General features: G+C 38.1%; 1 protein-coding gene across 1 annotated transcript in view; it reads right to left on the reverse strand.

Moving 5' to 3' along the window:
* The window catches only part of MAK (male germ cell associated kinase), a 30,436-nt gene extending 17,683 nt beyond the window's left edge, over positions 1-12,753 (reverse strand). Inside the window, 7 exon segments of the mRNA XM_030492207.1 lie at positions 1,296-1,467; positions 1,556-1,688; positions 3,396-3,475; positions 4,518-4,639; positions 5,575-5,629; positions 7,302-7,643; positions 12,642-12,753. Of these exon segments, the coding sequence (XP_030348067.1) occupies positions 1,296-1,467; positions 1,556-1,688; positions 3,396-3,475; positions 4,518-4,639; positions 5,575-5,629; positions 7,302-7,402 (663 nt within the window). The 5' untranslated portion in view covers positions 7,403-7,643; positions 12,642-12,753.
* Positions 12,754-12,961: the final 208 nt, after the last annotated feature.

Here is a 12,961-nt window from a genome sequence, read left to right on the forward strand (position 1 = left end):
CTATCTGAGACTTCTGAGCTGCTTAAGAAACTTACCATCTGTGTTTGAAAACTTGAGTCTTAAAATACTGTTCATATTACACGTTATTTCTGATATACAATTGTCCATAACAAGCACTGTTTTACACTATGATAGCCAATTTTCACTTACTCCTCTAGACTCAGTTTTCACTTCCCCAACATATCATCTATAACTCTCCACCTCTGACCTTTTACTCTCTAATCTGTCATGAGTTTGCAGCTATTTCTCAGTATGTTCTCTTGGATGTTTTTGCACCACTTCAAGCTTTGCGTGTTCCTAGGTAGCTTAATCTATTTCTGTTCCTCACTTCTCTATTGATAACAGATCCTTTACTGGACAAGAATTATGCTGTATTTTATATCAGTAGAACACTAATGAAATTGATGTTTTTCTCTCCCACTCACACATTTTCCAGAGCTAGAGACTCTGTGCTCAGTCAGTTATCTCACCAAGTTCTGTTTGTACCCATAAAGTACCGATATACATCTCCTATTTCTTACCTCATTTTCAAAAAAACCCACTAAAACTTCTATGGTATTTTTCAGTTTATTCAATATTTTGAAATAAGCTTATTATTTTCTTGCATGTTCATATATCCATTTGTTAAAACAACATTTTAACTGAAGTAAATATAATTGCATATTTTTATACGCATTACCCAAATGTTCCTTGTAATTTTAAATAGTATTTAGTCTGTCCAGAAATAACTGACAATATTTGCTGCTTCTCTAAAATAGTGCACATTTTTCCTCCATGACTTTCTATTGCTAATAATATTTATGAGAGATTTGTGTTTGAGATCAAATATTTCCTTTATGCTTTAATATTAAGAAAAGCGTAATTTATCTTGTTTATGGTATCTTCCACAAGCTCCAAATTCTGGGTGCCAGCCTAGAAGAATTACACTTTTAAGAAAGAGAAGCAAATTGACTATGGCAAAATGGAATTCTAGGAGACTTCTGATGTTCTCTCCAGTATGCATAGCTTTAAATAACTGAACTAAACAATTTTATCTGGCTTTCATTACACGAGAGCAAGCCTACGCATAATAGTATGGCATACAACAGATGCTGATACACAACAAAAGACTAGCATTACGTGCCTTAATGGAAGTTTAAGATACATACAGTTGAAAAAACCTTATGTCTGCAGGAAACTTACTAAAACCATAATTTATATGGATGTTCCAAAAGAGAGCTAACATTCAATGTTTTATAGTAATTTTTTAAATTTATTTATTTAAATACAATTGTGTGAATTTTTTTGAGTCTTACCTTCTTTGGAGTTCCTAATACTTGGCAAATTTTGAAGATTTCATCTACTTCACTTGTGCCTGGGAAAAGAGGTCTTAGTGTGTATAATTCAGCCATTATGCTGCCAACTGCCCACATATCAATAGGTGAACTATAGATAGATGATCTTAGCAAAACTTCAGGAGCACGGTACCTGTGAGGATGGAAAGAAATAATAGATAAATTTAAATGGTAAGAGAAAGCTAATTAATTAAAATAATGTATTAACTTAATATACTTACCACCTGGTAGAAACGTAATCTGTATAAGGTGGCTGAGATCTTAGTTCTCTAGCCAAACCAAAATCTGCTATTTTCACCAGTTCTGGTCCAATACAGAGAAGGTTTTCAGGCTTCATATCTCTATGAAAAAAACCTATAGAAGACCGGATGGAAAAGAACAGTGAATTATTCTATCACTGTTTCTTAAACAGCAATCTCTACTAGAGTAATCCAAAATTTACTTTGCTTTGGGATGTTTTGGAAAAATATAGGGGGTTTTTTGGCATCTTTTTTTTTTTTTTTTAATTCAACAGAAAAAAATGGTACCCTTCCCCCCAACAAGCACACACGTTTTTCCCTCTGGTGATTATTACACCAAGTATTCTTTAATTAACAAATGTAAGCTGTCATTAACACACTGAAGAAAATTAATCGGCTATTGCAGCATTATCAAATAAACCAATTTCAGAATGTCAGAATGAAATCTTTTGCAAAAACTAGAACTGCTTTGTCAGTTTTGGGTAATAGAAAATTGAGCATCTGACACACTTACTTGATTAATAAAATTCCCTGAACAATTTTAAACTAGTTTATTTATCATTGTGACAACAATTTGCAGGTACAGACATATAAAAGATATCAAAATAAAGGTTCTTGATTACTTGCTGTTGGCTTGAGCACCTGCATACCTGGACAGCAGTTCTGTCGCTAAGCAAATCAATTCTGCCGTTTAACTGGTACACACAATTTGTTATACTATAAATCAATTTGACTGAAATGCACTTACTACAATAAAGCATTCAATTTCTACATTCAGAAACTGACAACCACTGCAAGAAATTGGCCGAAATTATTACAGTGAAGTGTAAATGTTCAAATTTATCATACCTGTCATTCCCAAACACTTATGGTCAAACCAAAATATTAATATGCTAACTTAAAAGTAGCAGTTTTTCTTAAATTCTAATTTTCTTATTCATTTCATGTAGAGAGGAGGAAGAAGAAGAGAATGCTACTGATCACAGAACTGTTTATGATCTTGAACAGAAAGACATGGAAGGACAATTTTGGGCAATTTGAATTCATCGACAAGCCTCACCAGGGTGCATGAAAACAAGTCAGAAATTACTGGGAACATTGTTCCTTGTTTCATTTTCAACTAACATTTTATTGTATTTGGAAATGTGATGTGAAGGACAAGTACAAAATAAGAGTTGAGCATGAGAGTTTTTAAATGCAAATGAGCTTAATACCAGTATCTCAGAATGCAATTTGTGAACAGATATTAAACATGAACATTAAAAGTTTTGTAAATGCTGTGAAACTTTTTGTTGTTGTTGTGAGCACACAGAACCTCTTACTCAGACTATGCTTATAATTCCTAGAAAAGCCCTATCTCTTAAAATATATTTGAAACCAGGTTGTAATTGTTGAGGAGACCATTTGAATTTAGCGAATAAGTTATTTTAATAATTTTTTTAGATGTAGGGTATCATATTAGTTATAGTAAAGTGTCAATGCTCCTTAAACAGATCTTTTTGAGGAAAGAGAAATGCATAACATAGCACAGGATACAAGATTCTTTAGTTTGTTTATTCATCTGGTAACTATGGTGGGAAAAAAAGCACTCAACAGTGTATGAACAATATCCAATGCTTATAAAAAGAAAAGAAAAACCGATTATAGGAAAACAAAGTGTAACGTCAGGTATAGTTTAAAAATGTACCATACTTCAAATAGATAAGATTAATTTTTGAGATAATTAATAATCTTTGCTAGATATTTTTATTCATGTTATTGCTGTGCATTATCTTATTTTCTAAAAAAGTGCTACGCAGTTAGACTCTAGTACGAAACCTACCGTGTTTATGGATAAAAGCTAGCCCTTGTAATATCTGATACATCATGTTTCTGATAACCGACTCAGGGAACAACTTGTTTCTGTGAAGAAACAGATTAACAATGTCATGTAATTAAAAAGAATAATGTATTTTCAGAATATACATGTTTATTATTTTGCATAACACATTGTGAACAGATGAAAATGGACCCATCAAATCTTACGCACAGACATATACAACTAGTCCTCATCTCAAAACTCACTTGCTGGCGGACCTTAATTTCACTCACTTACTGAAAGTGCTGCAGAGGGACTTGCTGCAGGGAGGCTCACGATCCTACCTCTCTGTAGAAGCTGGTTGGCCAGTGGTGTGCTTGACCAGATGAACATGGAATGCACAATAATGAAGCAAGGAAGAGGCTGCACAGTGCAGCACTGTGGTAGGTGTGTTACCCAGTGGTGATAACCTTAAGTGAACCCTGAGAGCAATGCTTCCCAGTTGTAGGGTAACATAGCGCTAGTATCACTATCGGCTATGTCGGGATGCGAACCTAAGAGCTCTGCACATGAGGAAGTAAAAAAGCATGACAATGTCTGAAGGAAACATACATTAAAGGCAAAAGAATTCAGCAAAGGAAAATGTTACTGAAAAGGCTGGTCCTATTCCAAAGTCCACCTTTCAAGCCTTGCTATGTACTGTTTGTCCAAGATTGCAACACCACACAGTCCATAAATAGGTCGTTCTTATGAGCATGCATGCAGGTACATGCAGATGACCATCCCCACCTTAAGCCAAATCCATGAGCAAAAGCGGAATGAACAGTATTTATCCAATCCTTCATACATTAAAGTGAAGGCTAATAAAGGAAAAAAAAGGAAAAAAAAAAAAAGTACTTGGGATTTCTCTCATGGCTCTACACACCAGAGACATGCAAACTATTGTGTAAACAACTGAACAAACTGTTATTTCCAAGAACATTACAAAATTCTACCCTTAGATAAGCAGATGCAGCAACTCCTGTTCACATCAATGGGGCTGCAACAAGAGCCAAACCCAGAAATTCCAATGTGCTCTTCAAGGCAGCATACAAAATACTAAATAAAACAAGATGGCATGGTATTTGTTTTGTGAAAAAGACATACCTGTCCTTCATTAGCTGATAAAGATTTTCTTTCATATATTCAAACACAAAGTAAAGGTGGTCATTTTCTCGTATGACTTCTTTCAATTTTATTACATTGGCATGATTTAGCTTCTTCAGAGACTGTAATAGAGTAAAATAAGGGTTCAGGTAACTCGACAATGACTTTGACTCCTTAGGAGAGCTAAATTTTTAACATGTAAGTTTCTAGCACAGAATTTACAAAATATGTCAATCTGACAGGCCATATTTATCTTGTAATGCCTGTTTCAAAGAACCACCAAATAGCATCTAAAATCAATTTCAAAATAAAAGCAGTAATAATATTAATAGTAGTTTAAACCTTCTATTTCTAGGGGTTTCATCATAGCTGGAGTGAAAATTAACACAAAAGCCTAATTCCCTACAATGAAAGACAGTTCTGAAGGTGTAACAGCTCTTGCTCACAGAACTGAATAAGAAAACCCAACAATTTTTTTTGTTATGAAACTTTAGTGAAGAAGGATCATCTCACAGGTGTTCTTTTTGGAGATACTGATTACGTGCAATCTCCAGTAAGTTAAACCTAAACTATGGATGCCCAACTCCTTTGTTAGGGAGTTTTGTATATACAGAAAATCAGATGCCTGAAACATGGGATGAGTTGGAATTTAAGCCCTGAATTTCAAGTGTTATTCTATCATTCAGCTAGCCAAAACTCCCAGTGCTTTCTGCAAATACCCCAAATACAAGATATAAGGACTGGATATATACCTAGAAATCTGCTAGTAAAATGAAAAAGCAGGATGGGAAAACTCAAAAACACACATGCAAAATCCATTTCTTTATTTCCTCTCAAAGACAAGAGGTTGGCTGTGAGACGTGGCCACTGCTTGAGAACAGTGGGATATTCCACCAAGCAGCAGGAGCTCTAGAAGTTTTTGTGGTCTGTGCAATCCGTCACCCTCATTTAAAGAGTTCAGAGTTTGGGCTTATGGTTGGACATTTTAGATGCCCTTTTCCTTCATGCAAACCTAACCAGACACTTATTTTTAAATGTGCTATGTTCACCGTTTTACCTTGACTTCTCTCAAGTTCATACATTCATCCCATGAATAGAACTTTCTTTTCATTCTGAAATACAAGTTCAAGATAAAGTATTTTAAGTGAGCAGCACAGAATGTAGCATTAGCTGTATTTTGAACTCAATTTAAAACACTCTAGAATACCCATCAGCAATATAATTAAAACCAAACTCAACTCTAAGAGTTGCAAGAAAAGTGTTTGATGATTAATCACTGCAAACATAGTTTTAGAGGAGTAGAGCCAGAGAAACAATGATACTCCAAGGCATCAGGGAGACAAAATCCCTTTGTATAATTTAAATTGTGCTCTTAATAATAAGGAGAGCAACAGCAACACTGCTCATAAAACATGGATATTTCAAACCAGAAAAATCACTTATTTGTGCTTAAGATGCAGACTCTAGGAAACCAGGAGAATGATATTTTTGAAATCTACAAAGTATCTTGACTGCTTAACATTCTTATTAAGCATCTGACTCAATCAGCCATTTTTACAAACCTGTTCCAAGGTATTAAATACCAAATAAACATGGTTTCAAGCATCAAGCAATAGCCATACATACAACAGTCTAATATAAAAGCGTGTAATACATTTATTTGTAAGTCTGGCATAGATACAAACATGGATATTTGGTGCTGCTGAGATTTTGGGATGGGGTTGTGAACGTCAGTGCTATGTTTGTGTAAAGTTCTAGTGGCTAGAGTGAAGAGATTTAAACCCATGATTTTAATTTAAAATAAAAGTATCTTCAACCAAAACTGACCCCCCTCAAATTCCAAATTTAAAAATCACACAAAAGAATTCCACATCCTGAAATCATGAGAATGAAAAACACTTCCCACAAAATGCTGCTCCTGCCTAAAAATAACGAAAATAATAAATTTCAGATTTTTTTTCTTTTAGCTTAGATTAATATTAACAACTTACTTAATAGTACTAGCAGTATAAGGGGAAATGTGAAATTCTCAGAAATTCTTAAAACAGAAGTTAATTATATTACAATTATCTTTCTGCAGTAAATCCATAAATGGAAAAGAAAAAATCTCAGCAACACACAATTTCTGATATTTCAACTTGCAGTTCTGTAGGAATATAAGGGGAACTTCCCCGCTCCTGTAGTACAATTGTTGTTTTGTAAAAATCTTTTTAAAGAAGTATGACAATGCGGATGGCTATGCACAGCACGACTTTATTGGATCCAAGGAGACAGCCTTTGTTTACCTGACCAGATTGTTACCTGGTATTTATCATTGTAACAATATCTCAAACATAATGCAGCACCTAAAAAGATCTCTGGGGGTGGGAAGGCCTTTCAAATCCACTCATTAAGATGGTTATTCTTACAATTCATGTAAATAAACAACTCCCCTAATTAATCAACTGCACATTCAGTTTTGCTTTTCCTTCGGTGTTAGCAACCAACACCATTTTTAGAAGAAAGCATGTTTGAACTGAACAAAAGGAGCATGCAATTTTATAAGCCAAGGTAAACCAGTAACTTATATGAACTGATGAGTCTCTCTATTGATCTGTTAGCTGAAGGCTGACCCACAATCACCTCATTAAGCACCTTAATTAAGAAAATTAATTGTTATGTTTGTTTCCTTAAAAAGAAAAGGGACATTTCTTTCTATTCTACACAGATGGAGACGACAATAAAGTTAAAAGTGAAAATCTTTAAGCTTTGGCACATACTTTACTGAATTGAGATGTCACATACCTTTTGATAGCCACAAGTTCTCCTGACTCGTTGCTCTTGCCCATCAACACACTGCCATAGGTGCCATCACCTAGCTGTTTCATGACTGTGTAACGGTTCATTTTTTTTTTTTTAAAAACCTAGATAGCCAAAATCTTATAAATTCTAAATATCTTCTGTCTTATTAAAGGATTCTACAATCTTTGATTTTCTTAGAGAATTTTTTTCCAGACTGTTTTAGGTTGGTGAAAATCTTCTCATAATGGTACAGGATATTCACTACTCTCCTCTAAATTACAGTTACTTTGAGATCCAGATATAAAATTCAAGAGACAGAAGAACATGGTCATTCCTATATACGTCCTAAAACAAACAAACAAACAAAAAAGAGGGTAGTAAGTAATTTTGCAGTATTTTAGGATTTTAGGAAGGAGAGTCTACTATTTGCCAACAATAACAACCCCCATTTCTTTAATTAGAACTCTTCGATGTAACTAGTTCCTTTAAATCCTTCAAACCACAGAAGGTGCTTAGTCTAGGATTAGAGTTAGAGTAAACAGAGACTGGAGAGCCAAGATTACTGTTGTAATTCCCAAGAACCAGAGAAGTGTGTTTAAGGCTGGTGTGCTCTAACGGAACTTCTTATTCTTGATTTGCAGACAGCAGCAGGTTCCTAATCTGTAATGAAGGCAAGGCTGAAGTTTGAGAAAACAGACACAAGAACCCAAAGTTTGCATAGGGTGCTGTCGTAAACCTAGAGCTTAATGCTGTGTTTTGGATTCGTAGCGCAAGCAGGTTTGCTATGTGTACAGTTAGTGAAGAAGCAAAATAAACACTGCATTCTTCACCAAGATCAATTGAGTTGTTGTAAATGTACTTGGATATCTTGCTCTGAAGTTCGCAGAATTCTTAGTCTATAGCCATAGCTAGGATTAGGCACAGCAGTGACTGAAGAGTTCAATTTATTGTTCAGTTTTACAAGGCCTGCAGAAAGAAGTATAGAGCTCATGTGCATTGGTATGGAAGGCTAGATGTGAATCGTCATTTGGAAAAGAATTCATATTAATCAATGTTGAATCTTCATCTTTGAATATGTGTAAACCTTAATTTGAATCCTGATCCAAACTTGAATCTGATCCCTAGCTTTTGTTATACACAATACTACCTGTTACCACTTCAGATGAAGGCCAGTTCCTATAGGTCCTATGTACAAATCCCAACTCTAACCTTAGCACTGGCTGCCTACTAGATGTAATCCTAAAAACTGATGTTAAGGTACTCAAGCAAACTCACAACAGTCATCCACTTATGAAGGCCTAGGAAAAACTAGCAACCAATCACTGTACCATTTATTCACTGTAACCCAAATGGCTTTAGCACAAACCAACCATGGCCTGCTAAACAAATTCCAGCCTTACCTCTACCTTTTGTCTCTGCTATCTGAAAATGCAAAATAAAGCTCAAATTAACTGGCATTCACTGTTAGCCTACTTCTACAGAAGATGCAGGATTTTGCATGCAACTCTGTAGTCCTTATCCTTATGTCAGAATTAGCTACAGGCTAGTAAGGCTGTCCAAACAGATTAAGGAATTCAAATTCAGCTGGTAAAAAGCCTCAGGCCTGACATTTACAGGCCTGGTGAAAATCAGCCATAAAATTGGCCTCTTACAAGAGTAAATGCAGCATTCTCAGGTAGACTAGCCTGCTGTGTAAAGGAAACATCTGCCTGGACAATACACTGATGTTTCTAAGCTCTTACTACTTGAAATGCTGCTTCCTTGGAGAAGTTGTAACATACACCTTGTTACTCCCTGTTGCTTCTGTTACCAGGGAGGAATCTTACATCAGCTGTCAAGATGCCAGTAACAGGTGATCTAGTAGACATCTCAATTTGTAATCTTTGCACCAGACACCCACCAGTTTGGCAGTGAAAAACATAAAAAAGTTTTTATCCATGCCCCCCCCCAAGCTATCGCTGTAGTAAAATTAGATCACTGGTTAATAGCATGTTCTATAACAAAGCTAAAAACCAGATTTAACAAGTAACAATCATAGACAATTCAAATTATGACTGAGTTCTAAGCTGCACTTTCATACAACATGAAGTTAAATGTAACAGGATTTGGGTGCCTGCATTTCTGTTTCAACAAATATCATTGTACATTGTTTAAGACACGGTTTTCGGAGGGGACTCAGCAATATCAGCCAAAGAGGGCCTGAGCCTGAAGTCCTAGAGTTACATACACTAAAAATTTGGAGAACACGCACGCATTGCATGCCCAACCTTTTGCTCTCTGATGAGAGAAAGTGAACCAAAACACCAAGATGAAAACTTCTGTATTTGCTATAAATAGACCCAGATCTAGACACAAACCTCAAATTTTGACCTTTAAGCCATCTAATTTTGTTGCCTAAATCCTATCAGCTTTCCTAGTTATTTTTGGAGTATAAATTAATCACATGCTTTTACAATCATTCCTTTTGTCCAATTCTGTTATTTCAGCATGTGCATCTGAAACAACACCACATACAGTGTTTCTTCCCCCCAGCAGTCCTACGTAATGTAACACATTACACACACGATTGTGCATTTTGTCTGTTTGTAATGCATTTTTATTACCTTACTCCTTTTCTGCCGTATATTGTAATTTTTAGGGTATGAAAAAAATTAGCCAAGTAAAGTACAGAAATGTCAGCACGTTCCTTCAATAGTCAAATAGAAGCATCAAATTCGCTCTATGGAAATGCACAAAACCAGATGTGAAAACTACATACCCCAACAGTGATATCTATGTACCATCATACACACCACATACACTTACCACCACGCAGATCCATGCTAGGCCATTCCGCTGATGACTCTCATGAAAGAGTTGTCTTGATCACTTACAGTTAACAACAAAGGCAAATGAGGTAACTCATCATGAGACATCATCAACTGAAAACTAACCAAATGCAGTGAAAAAAAGGACTGCAGGTATCACATGTGACTCTCTTAGAGAATTCATCCTTCATACAGAACTATCTACAAGCATTGATAGAGTTCTGTGGACAACTAAATGGTCAGTTTTACGGCAATGTTATGGCATGCAGTAGCCCAAAATAAATGCTGTAGGGTGACAGAGGTTTGCTGGCCAAGCAGCACAGCACTGGATCCTGCAAGACTCTAACCACTACTGCTCACCGATAGTAGAATAAATGATGCTGCCAAGTACTTGCATTTACCAGCCTGGTGCGACATCAGGGTCAGGGCTTATTTCGCTCTTACTGGAATTACAGTGCATGAGGAGTTAGAATGTAAACGCTCTAGGGATTCACGTTGCACTACAACAGGCATCTGCATGCTTCGTACTTGGCACCACACGTACTCAACTCAGGCGTGCAATATTTTTCTCTGTTGTCTCTATTTGTTTTTCAAATTTGCAGTTCAGTTTTCTCTTTTGTACCAACCTGGGGAAAAGGAATGGCTCGATCTACCTGTTCTGGTTAACACAAGTCGCTGAAGTGGCTTTTCCCATCCTAAAGCTTGTATGATGACATTTCCTCAGTGATATAAAGCTCTAAAATGTAAAACTGTCATAATAGTCAGCTACCGAACTGAAAAGAGAAATCTTACTGTAAACAACAGCTTGTTTGATACTCTTAATGACATCCCGCCCATAATCTCTCCACATGAGATTAAAGAATTAAAGCAGGGGACATATAGAGGACAAAATACAATGGCTTGAAAGAATCTAGTAATTTGTGTAAATTTAGAGAATCTGAACAAGTACTAAATAATTTAAGCAAATTTTCACTTTTACTGCACTTCTGCTGTTTTATTCTAAGCCGCAACTTTAGATTATTGTAATGTCTGAATTACATTTCAAAACGTAATGAATAACAGCAAATCATCTGCATTTCTGCCATACAAGTATTAGGCATTACCAGAAGTTTTACATTTGCATGCTAAACAGGCTACCCTCAAATTGAAATACAGACTAGGATATATGACCCAATAAAGACCTCCCACACAGATAAGCAAAGCACTTTCAACCCAATTTCACCAACCTGTTTACAGTAACTGCTGAAATCACCAAAACCATTCACAGAACATGGTATTACTCTCAGTGTTCAAATCTGGCAGCACCACACAGTGCAGCGTGTACTGCACAGATTTTATGAGTTAAAACAACCAACCAACCAACCACATACCAACAAACTGCTGCCACAAGAACCTTCTTTGTAGTGACTGTGTATCACTAAAGCTGACATTAATCAGGTCCCATGACAGGTGGATCCAGTTCTTGAGATTAATGACAAATCCACTACTCTAATCAAAAGGCCAGCGGTTATTTAAAAGCATGACAGCTCAGCTGCAAGCAAGAATTAATAACACTGACAAAAATTTGTACTTTCAAATATACTGCCTTAAATATTAAAAAAAAAAAAGCAAAAAATTATTTTCAAAAGTCTAATATGTTGTTTCACTTATTTGTGAAACATTTGTATGTATTTTGGTATGCCCCATTCAGGATGGGACATATCAAAAAGCAGGAAACTCCAGGTTGCTGGAGTTTCTGGTTTCTGGTTTCAAACCAAAATGAGGCACACCAACTCTTTCAGGATGTTCCAGCAGTGACCTGCCTGGATGCTGCCACTCCGTGCCAAGAAGGTTACCTCCTCCCACCCCTGTAGAACCTCTTTCTGCACTGCAATGAGTGGTTTCATTGAGACCTGCTGCCAGACTTTCGAGTCTCCAGCCTTGGAGAAGGAACAGAGGCTACTCTCGTGTTTCAATGTCCCTGCACCACTGTAAGTTTCCAAAAATGCCCATTTCCATACAAATTTTAGTTTCACCTGATGCCACTCAGTCATCTCCCAATGATGCAGTTACCTAACTTAATACACGCTCAGAGCAGAAAGGAGAGCACAACCCTCCTCTTGCTTATTCAGGCCACGAAACTCAAGACCGCCTGCCCTGGAAGTTCCACCCTGGTTCTCATGAATAAAAATTCACCTCCTTTTAAAAAACCTGCACATTTCGGGCTGCCAAGGCCTGGACCGGCCTTCCCGAAGCCAAAGCAGGCAGGATCCCCATCTCCACACGCTCCACGCCCAGCCCTACAGAGCGGGATAGCTCCTCCAGCACCCGAGGACAGGCCGCCGGTGACCCAGCCCATCCATCCCTAGGGTCAAGGGGAAGCCACCCTGTTCAGGAACGGATGCCGGGCGCCGGGCTGCTCCCGCTCCAGCCTACACCGGCAGCTCCTTCACGCCGGTGGGGCCCCCGCCCCGGGGGACACCCGCTTACGACGCCCACCACGGGCCGACCCAGCTCCCGCTCCCCGCCCACCCCCGAGCGCGGCTGCCCCACTCACTGTGGCGCTGCGGGCGGGGCCGCCGCCCGCCACCAACTGCCGCCGCCGGGCCGCTCCGCCGCGTCGCCGGGACGACAGTGCCGGGCCGCCGGGGAGGGAGGGGCCTGCCGCTGGCCCCGCCCCGCCCGCCGCGGTCAATTGGCGCACGGGAGGCGGGCGGGCGCTGCGGGGCGTGGGGATGGGGTGCTTGCTTAGGGGTTTATGCCTAGGTGCACACCTGCATGCAGGCACGGGCGGGTGGGCACGTAGAGGAGCCAGGAGCCGGTCACCTCTCTGTGTGCAGGTGCTGCCCACGAGGGTGTTCGGAGCCGGGCAGCGGA

This window comes from Strigops habroptila, chromosome 1 (assembly GCF_004027225.2).
Source record: "Strigops habroptila isolate Jane chromosome 1, bStrHab1.2.pri, whole genome shotgun sequence".
NCBI lineage: Eukaryota > Metazoa > Chordata > Aves > Psittaciformes > Psittacidae > Strigops > Strigops habroptila.